The sequence below is a fragment of the Bacillus rossius genome, chromosome 1, assembly GCF_032445375.1.
Source record: "Bacillus rossius redtenbacheri isolate Brsri chromosome 1, Brsri_v3, whole genome shotgun sequence".
Classification (NCBI taxonomy): domain Eukaryota; kingdom Metazoa; phylum Arthropoda; class Insecta; order Phasmatodea; family Bacillidae; genus Bacillus; species Bacillus rossius.
In genome coordinates, this window is record NC_086330.1 from 361,950,033 (window position 1) to 361,962,777 (window position 12,745).

The 12,745-nt window shown below is 36.7% G+C and overlaps 1 protein-coding gene across 8 annotated transcripts in view; it reads left to right on the forward strand.

Annotated features, from left to right (window-relative positions):
- The window catches only part of LOC134528320 (PH and SEC7 domain-containing protein), a 129,540-nt gene that overhangs the window by 85,916 nt on the left and 30,879 nt on the right, over positions 1 to 12,745 (forward strand). For 4 of the 8 annotated variants that reach the window (XM_063361845.1, XM_063361851.1, XM_063361843.1 and 1 more), the window contains exons 7-11: positions 394 to 644; positions 2,588 to 2,781; positions 4,860 to 5,052; positions 5,339 to 5,505; positions 8,819 to 9,047. In XM_063361845.1, coding sequence (XP_063217915.1) covers positions 394 to 644; positions 2,588 to 2,781; positions 4,860 to 5,052; positions 5,339 to 5,505; positions 8,819 to 9,047 — 1,034 coding nt within the window. The remainder of the gene's footprint in view (positions 1 to 393; positions 645 to 2,587; positions 2,782 to 4,859; positions 5,053 to 5,338; positions 5,506 to 8,818; positions 9,048 to 12,745) is intronic. The other 4 variants (XM_063361848.1, XM_063361852.1, XM_063361844.1 and 1 more) reach the window with 1 other exon arrangement.

Sequence of the window (12,745 nt, forward strand, 5' to 3'; positions counted from 1 at the left end):
GAGAGAATTGAATCAAAATTAAATATTTCTTGAATGTACACTTGCTGCATTTTTACAAGGATACCAGATCAGTAGCAGTGTTTCTGTATTCATATGTAAGTATTGATATCATTCAAAAGTTTTTTTTTATTCAAATTATTCAAATTTTCAATAAAAATGTTATATTGTTTAAACTTTTAAATTTTTTTTTTTTTTCTCTTCATAGTTCTGTGATTGATTATGGATGATCATAATGTTGTTAGTGTTGTTGTAACAGTAACTCTACTATCATCCTTTGCAGAGTATTTAAGTTTGAAAGAGAGGCACAGACGTATGGGTCGTGTCAGGTGCGCTGAGGCAGGATGCGCCGTGCGGTGCGTGAAGTCGCGACAGGTGCGTGTGTTCCCCCGGAAGGAGCTGCGGGAGTCGGAGGACGAGCTGACCATGCTCGGGGACGAGCCGGGCTTCCCGGGGGCCAGGGCGACCTCGGCGACCTCGGCGACCTCCCCGCCCGCGTCGGAGGACGACAGCGACATCGAGAGCCTGCACAGCTTCCACTACAGCCCCAAGGCGGTGGACATCCCCTCGGCCGTCCGGCTGGCCAAGAGGCTGTACATGCTCGACGGCTTCAAGAGGTCTGACGTGTCGCGCCACCTCAGCAAGAAGTGAGCGCGCAGCTCGCGCACAGAGTACACGGCTCGAGGACAAATAATAACTAGAGACCTGGACATTTCACAGATTCATTTGTTTTTCAGGCAAAAATTCACAGTTTTACGCATACTGCGCCCACATATGCTTTCCTATTGACTGGTTTCTCACTGTAGAACTTCCCCCACCATCGAGTGAGTCTACGTGATTCGGTCACTACTGCTTACCGGTAGTTGACTGCCCCACTGTCATAGAGGGGAGTGTCAAGGTGTAAAACGTTTGCAGTCTTCCTTGCAATCAAAAGAATCCGCATAATTTCCAGGTCTCTTGTTACTGATTTGATGACTGGCTACTCTCGTCTGGAGCTTGAATGTGATTGATCCGTTCAGTTGCTTCCGGCTTATCGGTTTATAATACATAGCTCATGACATGTCAAAATGACTGCGAACCACTGGAAGATGTCTTTAAATCACACGAGTGTTCAGAGTACAACTTGTTATTACGTAAACTCACAAAATTTTCAGGTCTCTATTAATCATTTGATGTGAAATTTTTTTTAGGTTAAATATTTATTTTGCTTCAGTTACTATAGGAGCACCTTAAAAAAAAAATTACTAAAATTATTAAAAACATCTGTAGATCCAGCGTAATTTAGGGAGCTTAGAAAAATATTTAAAATATTTGTTACACAAAAGGTCTTAACAAAAAGTTTATTAAAAAGTTTTGCCGGTATAATCAACTTTTAAAAAAATCTGTCGCGACTCTTGATTTATTTTGTGTCCAAATAAGTCTTTAACCTATCAGTGATCTGTGATTTCGAAACGAGCCACATCCATGCATTCATCTATAAAACACACTTAACGGTCTTGTTTGTGTTTGAATGGCTTACAAGTTGGCAAACAGGTAGACGGGACCACACTTGTAATTGCGAAATCCAGTTTGGAACAGCATTCTCGTGAGTGAGGTAACTCACGCCTCAAGTTGCAGTAGGTATAAAGGATGCAAAAAGAGCCCTTAAAAACTTTGAGTAGTTTTCACTGTCAGCTTTCCTGTAGCAGCCGATCATGATTGTTTGCTCGATTCTGCTGGCGAATATCCACTTTACATTTTGTCACGGGAACGTTCAGATTGTTTTGGATGGATTCCGATTATTTATTGACCTTGGCTGCCAGGTGGTGTTACTACACTGTGTGCATTTTTAGTTTGCTGACAGTGTATAGTTACTGCGTGTTTTTATTTTGGTGTATGATATTTCCTGTTTTATAGCAGGTTACATTTCATATTTCACATTTTACAAGTACATTTCCATAATGATTTTTGAAGACGAACACTCATCCATATTTGTTTTCTTTTATTAGAGAATATTATTGCATCTAGTTTTAAATTCCATCATTTTGTGTATTTGTTCCATCATCCGGCGAAATCGCTAATCCATACAGACAAAAGTTAATGGTTTTATTTATACTCCAATTTGGTTTTTTAAACAGAATATTTTGATATTATTGTTTTTATTTTTATAAAAGCTGTTTTGTAATACCTACTTCACCAAAAAAGTGGTAAAATTTATATGCTGAATTGTTACGATAAAATTATTTGTAATAAATTGGTCTTAAACAGATGCATTTATAACTATAAAAATAAATTATCAAGCTTTTGTTGTTTGAAAAGTGATCCAATAAGAGATGCACAATAAAACAAATTTAATTAATTTTTCTGATACATGCCCTTTGTTACAATTTTTTGTCCAGAAATGACATTCCTTGAATTTCAGAAATTGGATTCCTTTTTTTTTATGATTTGAATTAAGTTGTGGTTAAATGCTACTTAATTCCATGAGGGTTTTTTTTGTATCAGTTGTGTATATTTAAATGTGTACATAGTGTAAAATTAGTTAAATTATGAATGTAGAGGTCCTGATATTTACATTAATTTAATGTAATTTGTGGTCTTTTGTCGGCAGTAATGACTTCAGCCGAGCTGTGGCTGAGGAGTACCTGAAATATTTTAGTTTCGAAAGCAACACGCTCGACGTAGCGCTGCGCAAGTTCCTCAAGCAGTTCAGTCTAGCGGGCGAGACCCAGGAGAGGGAGCGAGTTCTGGTGCACTTCTCGAAGAGGTACCTGGACTGCAACCCCGGCACCTTCAACTCTCAAGGTCAGCGCGCGCGTCTGGCCGCTTTGCATGCTCACCGAGTGAACTGTACATTAGCAGGGTGTCCATACTATATGGGAAGTCAGGGAATTTTACTTGAAATCCTGGAAAAGCAACGGAAATTCCCCCAGTGATAGTAACTTGAGGGTAAAATATCGTGCTCTAGTCTGCCATCGCCCATACTGTGAAAGCATTTTTTGAATTGAAACCTCTTTTGGTCGTGATGGGAGTGAAATTTCAAGGCCAAATTTTAATGTGACTTTTCCGTGAAACATTGTGAAATGTTCTGGCGCTAAAAGGACGGAGAATAGGTTGCAGACAGTCCCTTGGAACCGGCTCCACGTGGTGGCGTGCGGAAGGACGTATTATTTTAATTACTTGTGTATATCAGTATTGTTAAACAGTGTTATATGAATATGAGTATTGTTTTAGCTGTGTAACTAATTTTTTTTTTGCTGGTATGATGCTTTTCACAGATAAGTTTGACAGGGTAATTATTTGTTCACAAATTATTATTTTACTATCTGATTAACTAAATCACACATCATATCATAATTGTGAGCCCACGAGTGTGTGAAATATGTTCAACTAACAATATGCTATTTTTAATAAGTTTAAATAAATCCTGTACAAGGAATTTTATTATTTTTTTTTAATTTTAATCAAATTTCTATAAAATACAATTAAGGTTAGCTGTGGTATTTTTAGGAAATTGTCGTCTCTTTCTCTGCCATTTTACCCCTTACAATATACTTACGAGTTTATGTTTGAATTTCCATAGAAGTTTCTTTTCTATCACTGGTACTGATTTACACGTGCTTTTTTTTTTCTAGATGGGTGTTTTATTGCGTAGTCATACATTGGGCCATGTACTTTTCGCAAAAAATATATCCAAACCTGCTGTGTGTTAAATATTTGTAGCATTGTCTTCTGTGTTTTGTGGTTGGCTGGGTTTATTTCAGGTACATAGTTATTATCAGCACACCAATCTTAGCCATCTGGTGAGGAGGCAAACACGTCCTGAATGGCCAGACCAAATAGAACAATGGACAATAATGGCTTCTCTTGCATACAGCTGCTAATCACTAGGAAACAGTTGCTAGCACGGATATACATTATTGCAGTCTAATGCGCGATCAGGTTATTTCGCGATAGAAATGGCCCCAGTCATACACTCTGGGAAATGGAATTTGCAAGGTTCTGTTTGTAATAAAGTGTAGCGAGAACTAAGCCAGCCAGCTGTAGGGATGGAGGACCTGAGTTTTCTTTCTTTCATTGAGATGATTGCAAAAATACAAGTGTAAATTATTTTTAAAAAAAAATAGCTGAGGTAATTTGAAGGTTTGATTTGGATAAAGACGTGAAAATTTTATTACAGATTTGTGTGACCACCCGATTAAGTAAATACTGTCTAAATAAAAAAAAATCTGTTTTCTGTCAATAGTTTCTCTTAATTTTTTTTTGGGATGTTCTAGCAAAGTCGTTGGATCACTCGCCTACCTCCACAATGATTAGGATTCGATTCTAAGCTGGGTCAAACCCTGGATTTTTCGCAAGGGCAAATTATGTCAGACCTTGCAGTGAACCGAAAGGTTCTCCAGAATATTTCCATTTAATAGTGACCTTGTTATTGAGGAATTATTTAACTCAAATTCTTTAATTTATGTAGTTATTGTTTTTTTCTCAGTTGTATTTTCCCCTTAATTTTGATTCTTGAGCCCATGATTGCGAACATGTCACTCCGTGTGGTGATCATCATTGGTTTGATTCCAACACCTCGGTAAGAATCAAATTTACGAACACTAAGTTGGTAACCAAGTTGTTCAAAGTCCACTATGAACACAAGGTCTTGTCACCTTAAGCCTTTGTGCATAACTGTGCGACATTAAACTGTCTCAAATCAAACCTTTTCTTCCTTTATGCCCACTCTTAAACAGTCAAACAATTAGTGCAGTATTTATTTTTTGAACTAAGTGTGATTACAACTGGGGAGTGCTGCAGTAGCTGATGTGAATCTGGTCTTTTTGTTATTGATTTTGACAAGCAGGTATATATTTTTTAAAACTTTCGTATTTTTCTAGATGCCGTTCACACACTGACGTGTGCGATCATGCTGCTCAACACAGACCTGCATGGCCAAAACTTAGGTCGTAAGATGACCTGCTCAGAGTTCATAGATAATCTCTGTGAGCTTAATGACGGAGAAAATTTTCCTCGAGAGGTACTCAAGTCTCTTTACCAGGCCATTAAGAATTACCCTCTGGAGTGGGCATTGTGAGTCACTTTGCAAGTGTTTGCTTCTTGATAACATCTCTTGTTGATTTTTATTTTAATCTGTAGTCTTGAAAATTTTCATTTATTTTTCAAAGATAAGTTTGCCAATTATAATTATGGCAATGATAATTATTCTAAAGCTTTTGAAAAGCTGAATTTGTGAAATAAAAAAGATCTATTTCATAAATAAATTTGTTTAAATATCAACAAACAAAATAAATTTTTTACTGTTTTTAGTATTGGGCATTATTCTGTTGGTCTGAATGTAAATCTTGTTTGTGTTTAGAGATGAAGAAGGTGATGAAGTTAACACAGCGAGGCAACAGTTGGACGGCCAACACAGTTTGTCGGGCAGTAACCCTTTCCTGGAAATACCAGATGCAGCGACTGCAATAGAGTACAAGAAGGGCTACGTCATGAGGAAGTGTTGCATCGATGGGAATGGGAAAAAAAGTGAGTATAAAATTGTGGAACTGTGAAGCAGGGATACATTTATACAACTCACTGAGATTCTTAAAGTTTACTTTATATTTTTTTAAATATAATCTGCAGCTTCCAAGATGGATTTACAATTTTATTACATAAAAGGCTCAGCGAGGCCATGAATTAAATTTATTTTGGAATAAGACAAATAAATTCTTCAATCCTTAAATATCATAAAATATTTAGTAGGGCTGATCGGTTCCCACATTTTCAGTTCGGTTCGGCTCGGCTCGGTTTTTTGTTAAAAATGTCGGTTTTCGGTTCGGTTCGGTCACTACTTCAAAATTTTTCTTTGAGCTGTCATACCAAAAAAAATTCCACTATAGTATTTGATTACTTGCAATATCTTGCAAAAGTTTAATTTCTTAGGGGAGTCACTTTCTCAGCAATATAAAAGTTATTTTCAACTACTATTTGTATTTATAAATAAGTTTATATGCTACTGAAACAACCATATGTGTAAAAAGGAACAGAACAAAACAGTTTAGAACATTAATAATTAGTATTACATTAACCTTGTTGCCAGCTTGAATTTATGAAATGTACTGGAATAAAATTCAATAGCAATAATGTGATTAAAAGCAATATACAAATAAAAACTTCCTACTGTAGCCTCTATGCCGGGAGTTAATGGACAAGCCAACATAAACAAACGTCTTAACCAAGAAAACGTCTTAACCTACCAGTGCATTAAAGGCAGAATGAATCATAATGACCATATTTTCAAAATACACAAGTAAAGTATTCATATTTAGTATGCGGTATTTACTAGGATTTTTTTTCCGTCACGTGCGTAACATCATCATCTTTGCGGAACACGGGCGGTATTATTTTTAATTCCTTCGTCACAGATGTTCATAGTTGCCTCCAATTACCAAGACGTAGTGGCAAAAAAGAATTTTTATTTTACGAGAAATCAAATACTCTAGACTATAACGACGCAAAGCCGCAATAATCACGCGCGAATAGTAAACAAACTACATCTGAAGGGTCTGACGACATGCACATTCATTCTCCAACTGCCATTTGGAACGGAACTTGGAAGGCAACTAATCGATCCTAGCGCACGTATAGCGCATTCTGTGATGTGAAAATAGAACTGAGTGACGCCATGCGTCGTGAGCGCCCTGCAGAATACGGACGGAACTAAGCAATGCTACGAAACTTCTACCGTTTTAGCTTACGAACCGGAATTAAATAAATATTATTTTAGTAACGGAAGTGATATATCCTTTAAATAAGAAAAAACCATATATTTAAGAGAAAATAGTAGTATTCCGACAGAAACTTCCGACGTTAAACATAGGAAATAGTGAACTGTAAGAAACGCTTAGACTTTACTATCCCATGGTTAAAATGGCGAACATTAAGAGAATAGATGATTTAAACGTTTTATAGTGAAAAACTTAGCATGCGTCTTAAATGTGTTTTGATGTATTATGCAAGCGGTACGTTTCTTATCCAATATGAATGTTAAATACATTATTTGGTAGATACTTGAAGTTAGTTTTTAATGCCCTAATAAAAACCGAATCATCGGTTTTTTCTGGGAATTCGGTTCGGCTTCGGTTTTTACTAAAATGACCGAACCGAACCGAAAATTCGGTCAACCGATCAGCCCTAATATTTAGTATTTGAGGGAAAAGATTTGAAGAAAAATTTATCAAGTAATGTAATACAATCAAAAATTCTATACAGACAAATTGAAGTCCTATTAGGCTATTACCATTCCCCAGTTCACATATTTTGTACTTTTATTATTTAATAATGTTAATAAAATTATGATGTGTATTGAATCTGAAAACTTTGTTCATGAAACGAACATTTTAAGGGTTAAATGTTTGAAAATCATAGATTCATAGTTAATAATTTTTTTTCCATGCACATTTTTGAACATCGAGATCTGGGTTCAGATTCCAAGGTTAGATTCAGTGCACTTTGTTATTCAAATTCAAGTTTTGGAAAATTATATTGGAATTTGACTCATTGCGAATTTATTTAAATTTGATTTATACAAAAAAACTAGTGGTGCACCGATGCGGATACCGATGAATCATAATCAGCGATTATGGGTACTTACCGATTAATCGTAATCGGCGATTATCTTAACGACTACTTTGCCGATTATTTACGTCCCGGCGTAATTAAGTAGGTTTTTACCGTGTAATATTTGTTACACATTTTAGGACGAAATACGGTAATATTTGTATATATTACAAAATTCATCTAACTCCGTCATATCATAATTACAGATATTTCGTTAAGTTTAATAAATCTCATTGCCTCGAACAATAAAAAATACATTTTTCCTACACGTTTATTTACGTTTCGTCTATTGTTTAGTGGCCTTGTACATTACCTTTAGCTAGAGACGTAAAATAGATGGCACGCAATCAAAATACCACAAACAGTTGCAGTGGATTCTATGACAATCGATCTTTTCGAGTCGTAGTAGCGGTTCAAAATCGTGGTCCCGATACCTTCTAGTTTTTATCACTGTGTTTTACAAACTCGTTATGGGCGTCTTTGGTAACATTATCCGTTGTTGTGTTATTTGTATGTGACTTGAAAAGTGAAAAAGTATTTATAATTTTATATATTCAGTGAACATAAATAAAATCACATGTGTTAGAATTGGTTTTTAGTCATTTTTATATAATTATAGTGAGATGGCGAGTAGGGAGAAAAAAATGGAGTGTGGAAACATTTTTCTATAAACTCAAGTGAAGAAAATAAAGCAGCATCTTTACATTGTTAAACGGTAATTTCTTGATGCAACCTTATGTATTAGATAATAATGCTAGTTTTTCGCAACAAAAACTTACCCATTGTAAATTACAATTATTAGGCTGTAGTTCGTTGTTTACAATAACAAATATAAATAGAAGTTAATTTAATTTACACTTTGCAATGACTTAATAGTGTATTTTATATATTTTTATACTGTTGTTATAACTGTATTCTCAATTTTACCTAATCTTGTTATTAAATTCACATGGGAATAAAAATTTTTGTGTGCATTATTATTATTACACTTAAAAAAAATGTCTTCATTATAATCGGTAACTGAATCGGTATCTGCCGATTATTGCTCTCATAATCGGTAATCGAATCGGTAATCGGTAAAGTCATATCGGTGCACCACTAAAAAAAACATTGTTCGAAATTACAATTTTGGTTTAATAACAGTAGCAGACTATTGACCAAAATGGAATAGTATTGTCTTGTACTTTTTCCTCCAACCTGTTTTTTCACTTCATATTCATACCACTTTGGTCCGCAGCGCCCTTCGGCAAGCGAGGGTGGAAGATGTTCTACTGCACGCTGCGAGACATGGTGCTGTACTTGCACAAGGACGAGCACGGGTTCCGCAAGTCCGCCCTGTCGGACAACCTCCACAACGCCATCAGGATACACCACGCGCTCGCCACCAAGGCCGCAGACTACACCAAGAAGCAGCATGTGTTCAGGTTACAAACCGCGGACCAAGCGGAGTATCTCTTCCAGACCAGGTAAGGAAGCAACTGTCCACTGTCTCTTCTGTCTCACGTACACTCTAGAGGCTAGTGGCTACTCAGCAGGTAGCCCCACCGTCACTGGGGGAGCTTCATGTATCATAGCCTTGAGCTTACTACCGTGTGGAGCTATCAGTGCAGTATTTCCTCTCTCTCTTTCTCTGCTCTCTTCTTTTTTTATTCTGTTCCCTTCCACTCTTTTATTTCTTTTTTTATCATTCTCTCACACTTTCTCTTCCCCCCCCCCCCTTCCCCCCATCATTTCCTACTTAAAAAGCTGCATGAATCTATAATTATGACCAGCCTGAATTAATAATATTCCTGGCCAAATATCATTATACAGTGAAACCTCGTTAATAAAATACCGGTTATTTCAAAGTTCGCGTTTATTTGAACACTTTTAATTCCCCTTCAGACTGGGATAGCATATTTAATGTCGATCAATACGGTTAATACAAAATATTCGTTATTATGTATTACGAAGTAACCTCACGTCTGCTCACGTAGTGTACTATTGTTTTATTATCGGATAAACCGAATGAAATTTTAGAACAAGAATCGCACACTTTAATCACGTGCACACAGCTTCACTATAATTCTGTTAACGGCAAATAATTTGTACGGTAAATGGTCTACAGTCAAACCTCTATCTATCGAACTCGCATGTATCGATTGTCCGTGTTTATCGTATACTTTCTACGGTCCCGGCAAAATTGCCATACAACTAAGGTTAAAAAAGTCCGCTTGTACCGATGTTCGAATTATCGTTTTGTCCGCATTGATCGTACAAAATATGTGGTCCCGTCACTTTAAATTATAATAGATGATCGTTTAACCATAAAGATTTTGCAGAAATAACCATTTCTTAGAAAGAAACCGTCATAAAAACAGTAACGATAGTATACAGTAGTAAAAATCAACTTAAATCTGCAGCCAAGTAATGGAGCACGTAAATATGAAAAGACAAATGAACAACAACTTACGAAGAAATATGGATGATGTACCATAACTACAGTACAAACCCAATTGTTATCCTAAGATAATTACCATAAAAAGAACTAAAGATTCTTTGTCTATACCATAATTACTACAGAAGCACGATAGCTACCACATTTGCACTACAGTTACCGTGACAACCGAGATGTATATTTACCGTGACGGTAATGTATTTATTTATGACATATTTTTTTAAAATAAAGAACATTATTGAAAAATAGGATGTTAAATTTTTATATGTACATTTGGCACATGTTGCGAAGAAATAATGTGATCTGAAAAAATGCAGTACTACTACGAAAAGCGAAAAGGGTAATCGTGGATTTTTAGATTATGGCACTCTCTCTCGTTTTTCAGTAATATCGGCCGAAAATTAACAAGCGTATCGGAAGTCGGCAGAAATGCCGATTCAACTAAATATTGGCAAAATCTGCTTCTTCAGTACAGCTCTACATTTGATGACATGAGTAAACATATTTCAGACTTCAGGATATTGAAAAAGACTTTAATTTCCATGTAGATTTATTGTGTGTATGTTTTTTTTTTTGCAAGTGTAAATTGAATTAAGTAAAATACTTCCATTTTTATTTATTTTTCAACTGATTTAACTTTAATGACAAGTAACTGATATATTTCTGACACTAATTTTGAGGTTGAAATATTTTTTAAAAATTCTTAGAGTGAAGTCCACATCTATTGAATGTCCGCATCTACTGAATTTTTTTGTTGGTCCCCTGAAAAACGATAGAGGTTTGACTGTACTTCGAACAGCAAACATTTTACGACAACGTCTAGTTTTGTTAACAACCATATTTTTCATAGACAACGGAAAATAGTGCAGTGCTACAAACTGTAGAAAAGCACTAGAATGAACGCGGCTATTGAAACGCTTTTATTGAAATTAATACCTTGATTAGAAAAATATTTATTTGAAAGATAAATTTCCCATTTAAAGAATTTTACGCAATTTAAAAACAGAATACAAACAAGTAGAAGCCCACAATAACCTGAGAGTTACAATACAAAACCGTAACCACACGCCGCATGGGCTGTTCCAAGAACATGGCTCCCTTTACACCAATGAACTGCTCGTGTTAGCTGCTGCTGTTCCAACTGAATACCGTGTCCCCCGAGGTGAACATGCTGTCATACGGGACTCATGGTGCATGATGTTGGGTTGGTCACTCTGACACTTTTTTTTATCTGTTTACTTTTGTTGAACTAACCAGCGTGCTGTAAAATGGCGAAGCGTAAACGGAACGAGTTATCTTTGTCAGCAAAAATGGAAATTTTAAGTAGCATCGATAATAGCGGTAAGTCTAAAACGGAAATCGCGAAAGCCTTCAACATACCGTTGTCGACTCTCTCGACGATAGTGAGCAAGAGAGAAAAATTAGAAGCAGCGTGCGCGAGTGGTAGTTGTACAAAGGGAAAAAAACGTATGCGTGGTCCTCAACTCAAGGAACTGGAAGATAAGCTACTGGAGTGGTATCATCAGATGCGGGATGGTAACATTACCATGTCTGGGCCAATGATCCAACAAAAGGCAGATTATTTTGCACTGACACTGAAAATTGATGACTAAGTGCAGTAATGGATGGTTGCAGCGATTCAAGGAGCGAAATAATTTGGTTTATAAAGCTGTTTGTGGAGAGAGTGCAGCTGTGGACAAAGATGCTGCACTTGATTGGCTAGGTTCTGTGCAGCCAGTTTTGAATAAATATGTGCCACGCGACATATTTAACATGGACGAAACCGGAATTTTTTATAACTTGCTTCCAAACAAGACATGGGCCTTCAGAGGAGAATCTTGTCATGGTGGCAAACATAGCAAGGCACGAATCACTGTTTTGTTGTGCTGCAACCAGGATGGTAGCACAAAGCTGAAACCTTTAGTAATTTCAAAGTCAATGAAACCTAGATGTTTCAAGGGTATTGATACTGCTCGACTGCCCTGTGATTATGAAGCAAATGAAAATGCATGGGTAACGAGTAAATTGTTCCAGTCGTGGCTAATCCAGTTTGACAGGAAGATGGCAACTCTGAACAGAAATGTTCTTCTATTGTTAGATCGTTGTGCAGCACATACAGCTCATGGGCTACAGCTGAATAATGTCACACTGATGTTCCTGCCAGCAAATACAACCAGCTTCATACAACCACTGTACCAGGGCATCATTGCCACAGTCAAGAGGTTCTACAGGACACATCTAGTGAAGTACCTCATTAGGCAGCTTGAGCTACGTCTTCTCAGCCAAGGTGGAATGTGTTGGATGCAATGAGGAACATTTCAATGGCTTGGGACAGTGTATCAACAGCAACAATCCAAAACTGTTTTGCCAAAAGTGGGTTTGGCAAAACAGATGAAAGTCCCGAAGATGAAAGTTCAGACCTAGTGGAAGGCTGGGAAGAACTTCAGCAACATGGTGCTTCTGGCAACTTCAAAGATTATGTTCATGTTGATGATAATGTGTATACAAAAGCTGCACTACTGAATGAATGTGAAAGTGAGCTGGACACAGTTGTTCCAGTTGTATGTGAAGATGGAGAAGAAGAAGAGAGTGATGATGTGGATAACGACGTTCATGAACTTCCAAGCAGAATTGAAGCTTCTTCAGCATTAATTCTCTTGGAAAATGTTCTGGCTGCTAGTGATGTAGACACTGATGTCTTGTCTTCCTTCGACAAACTTTGCAGTG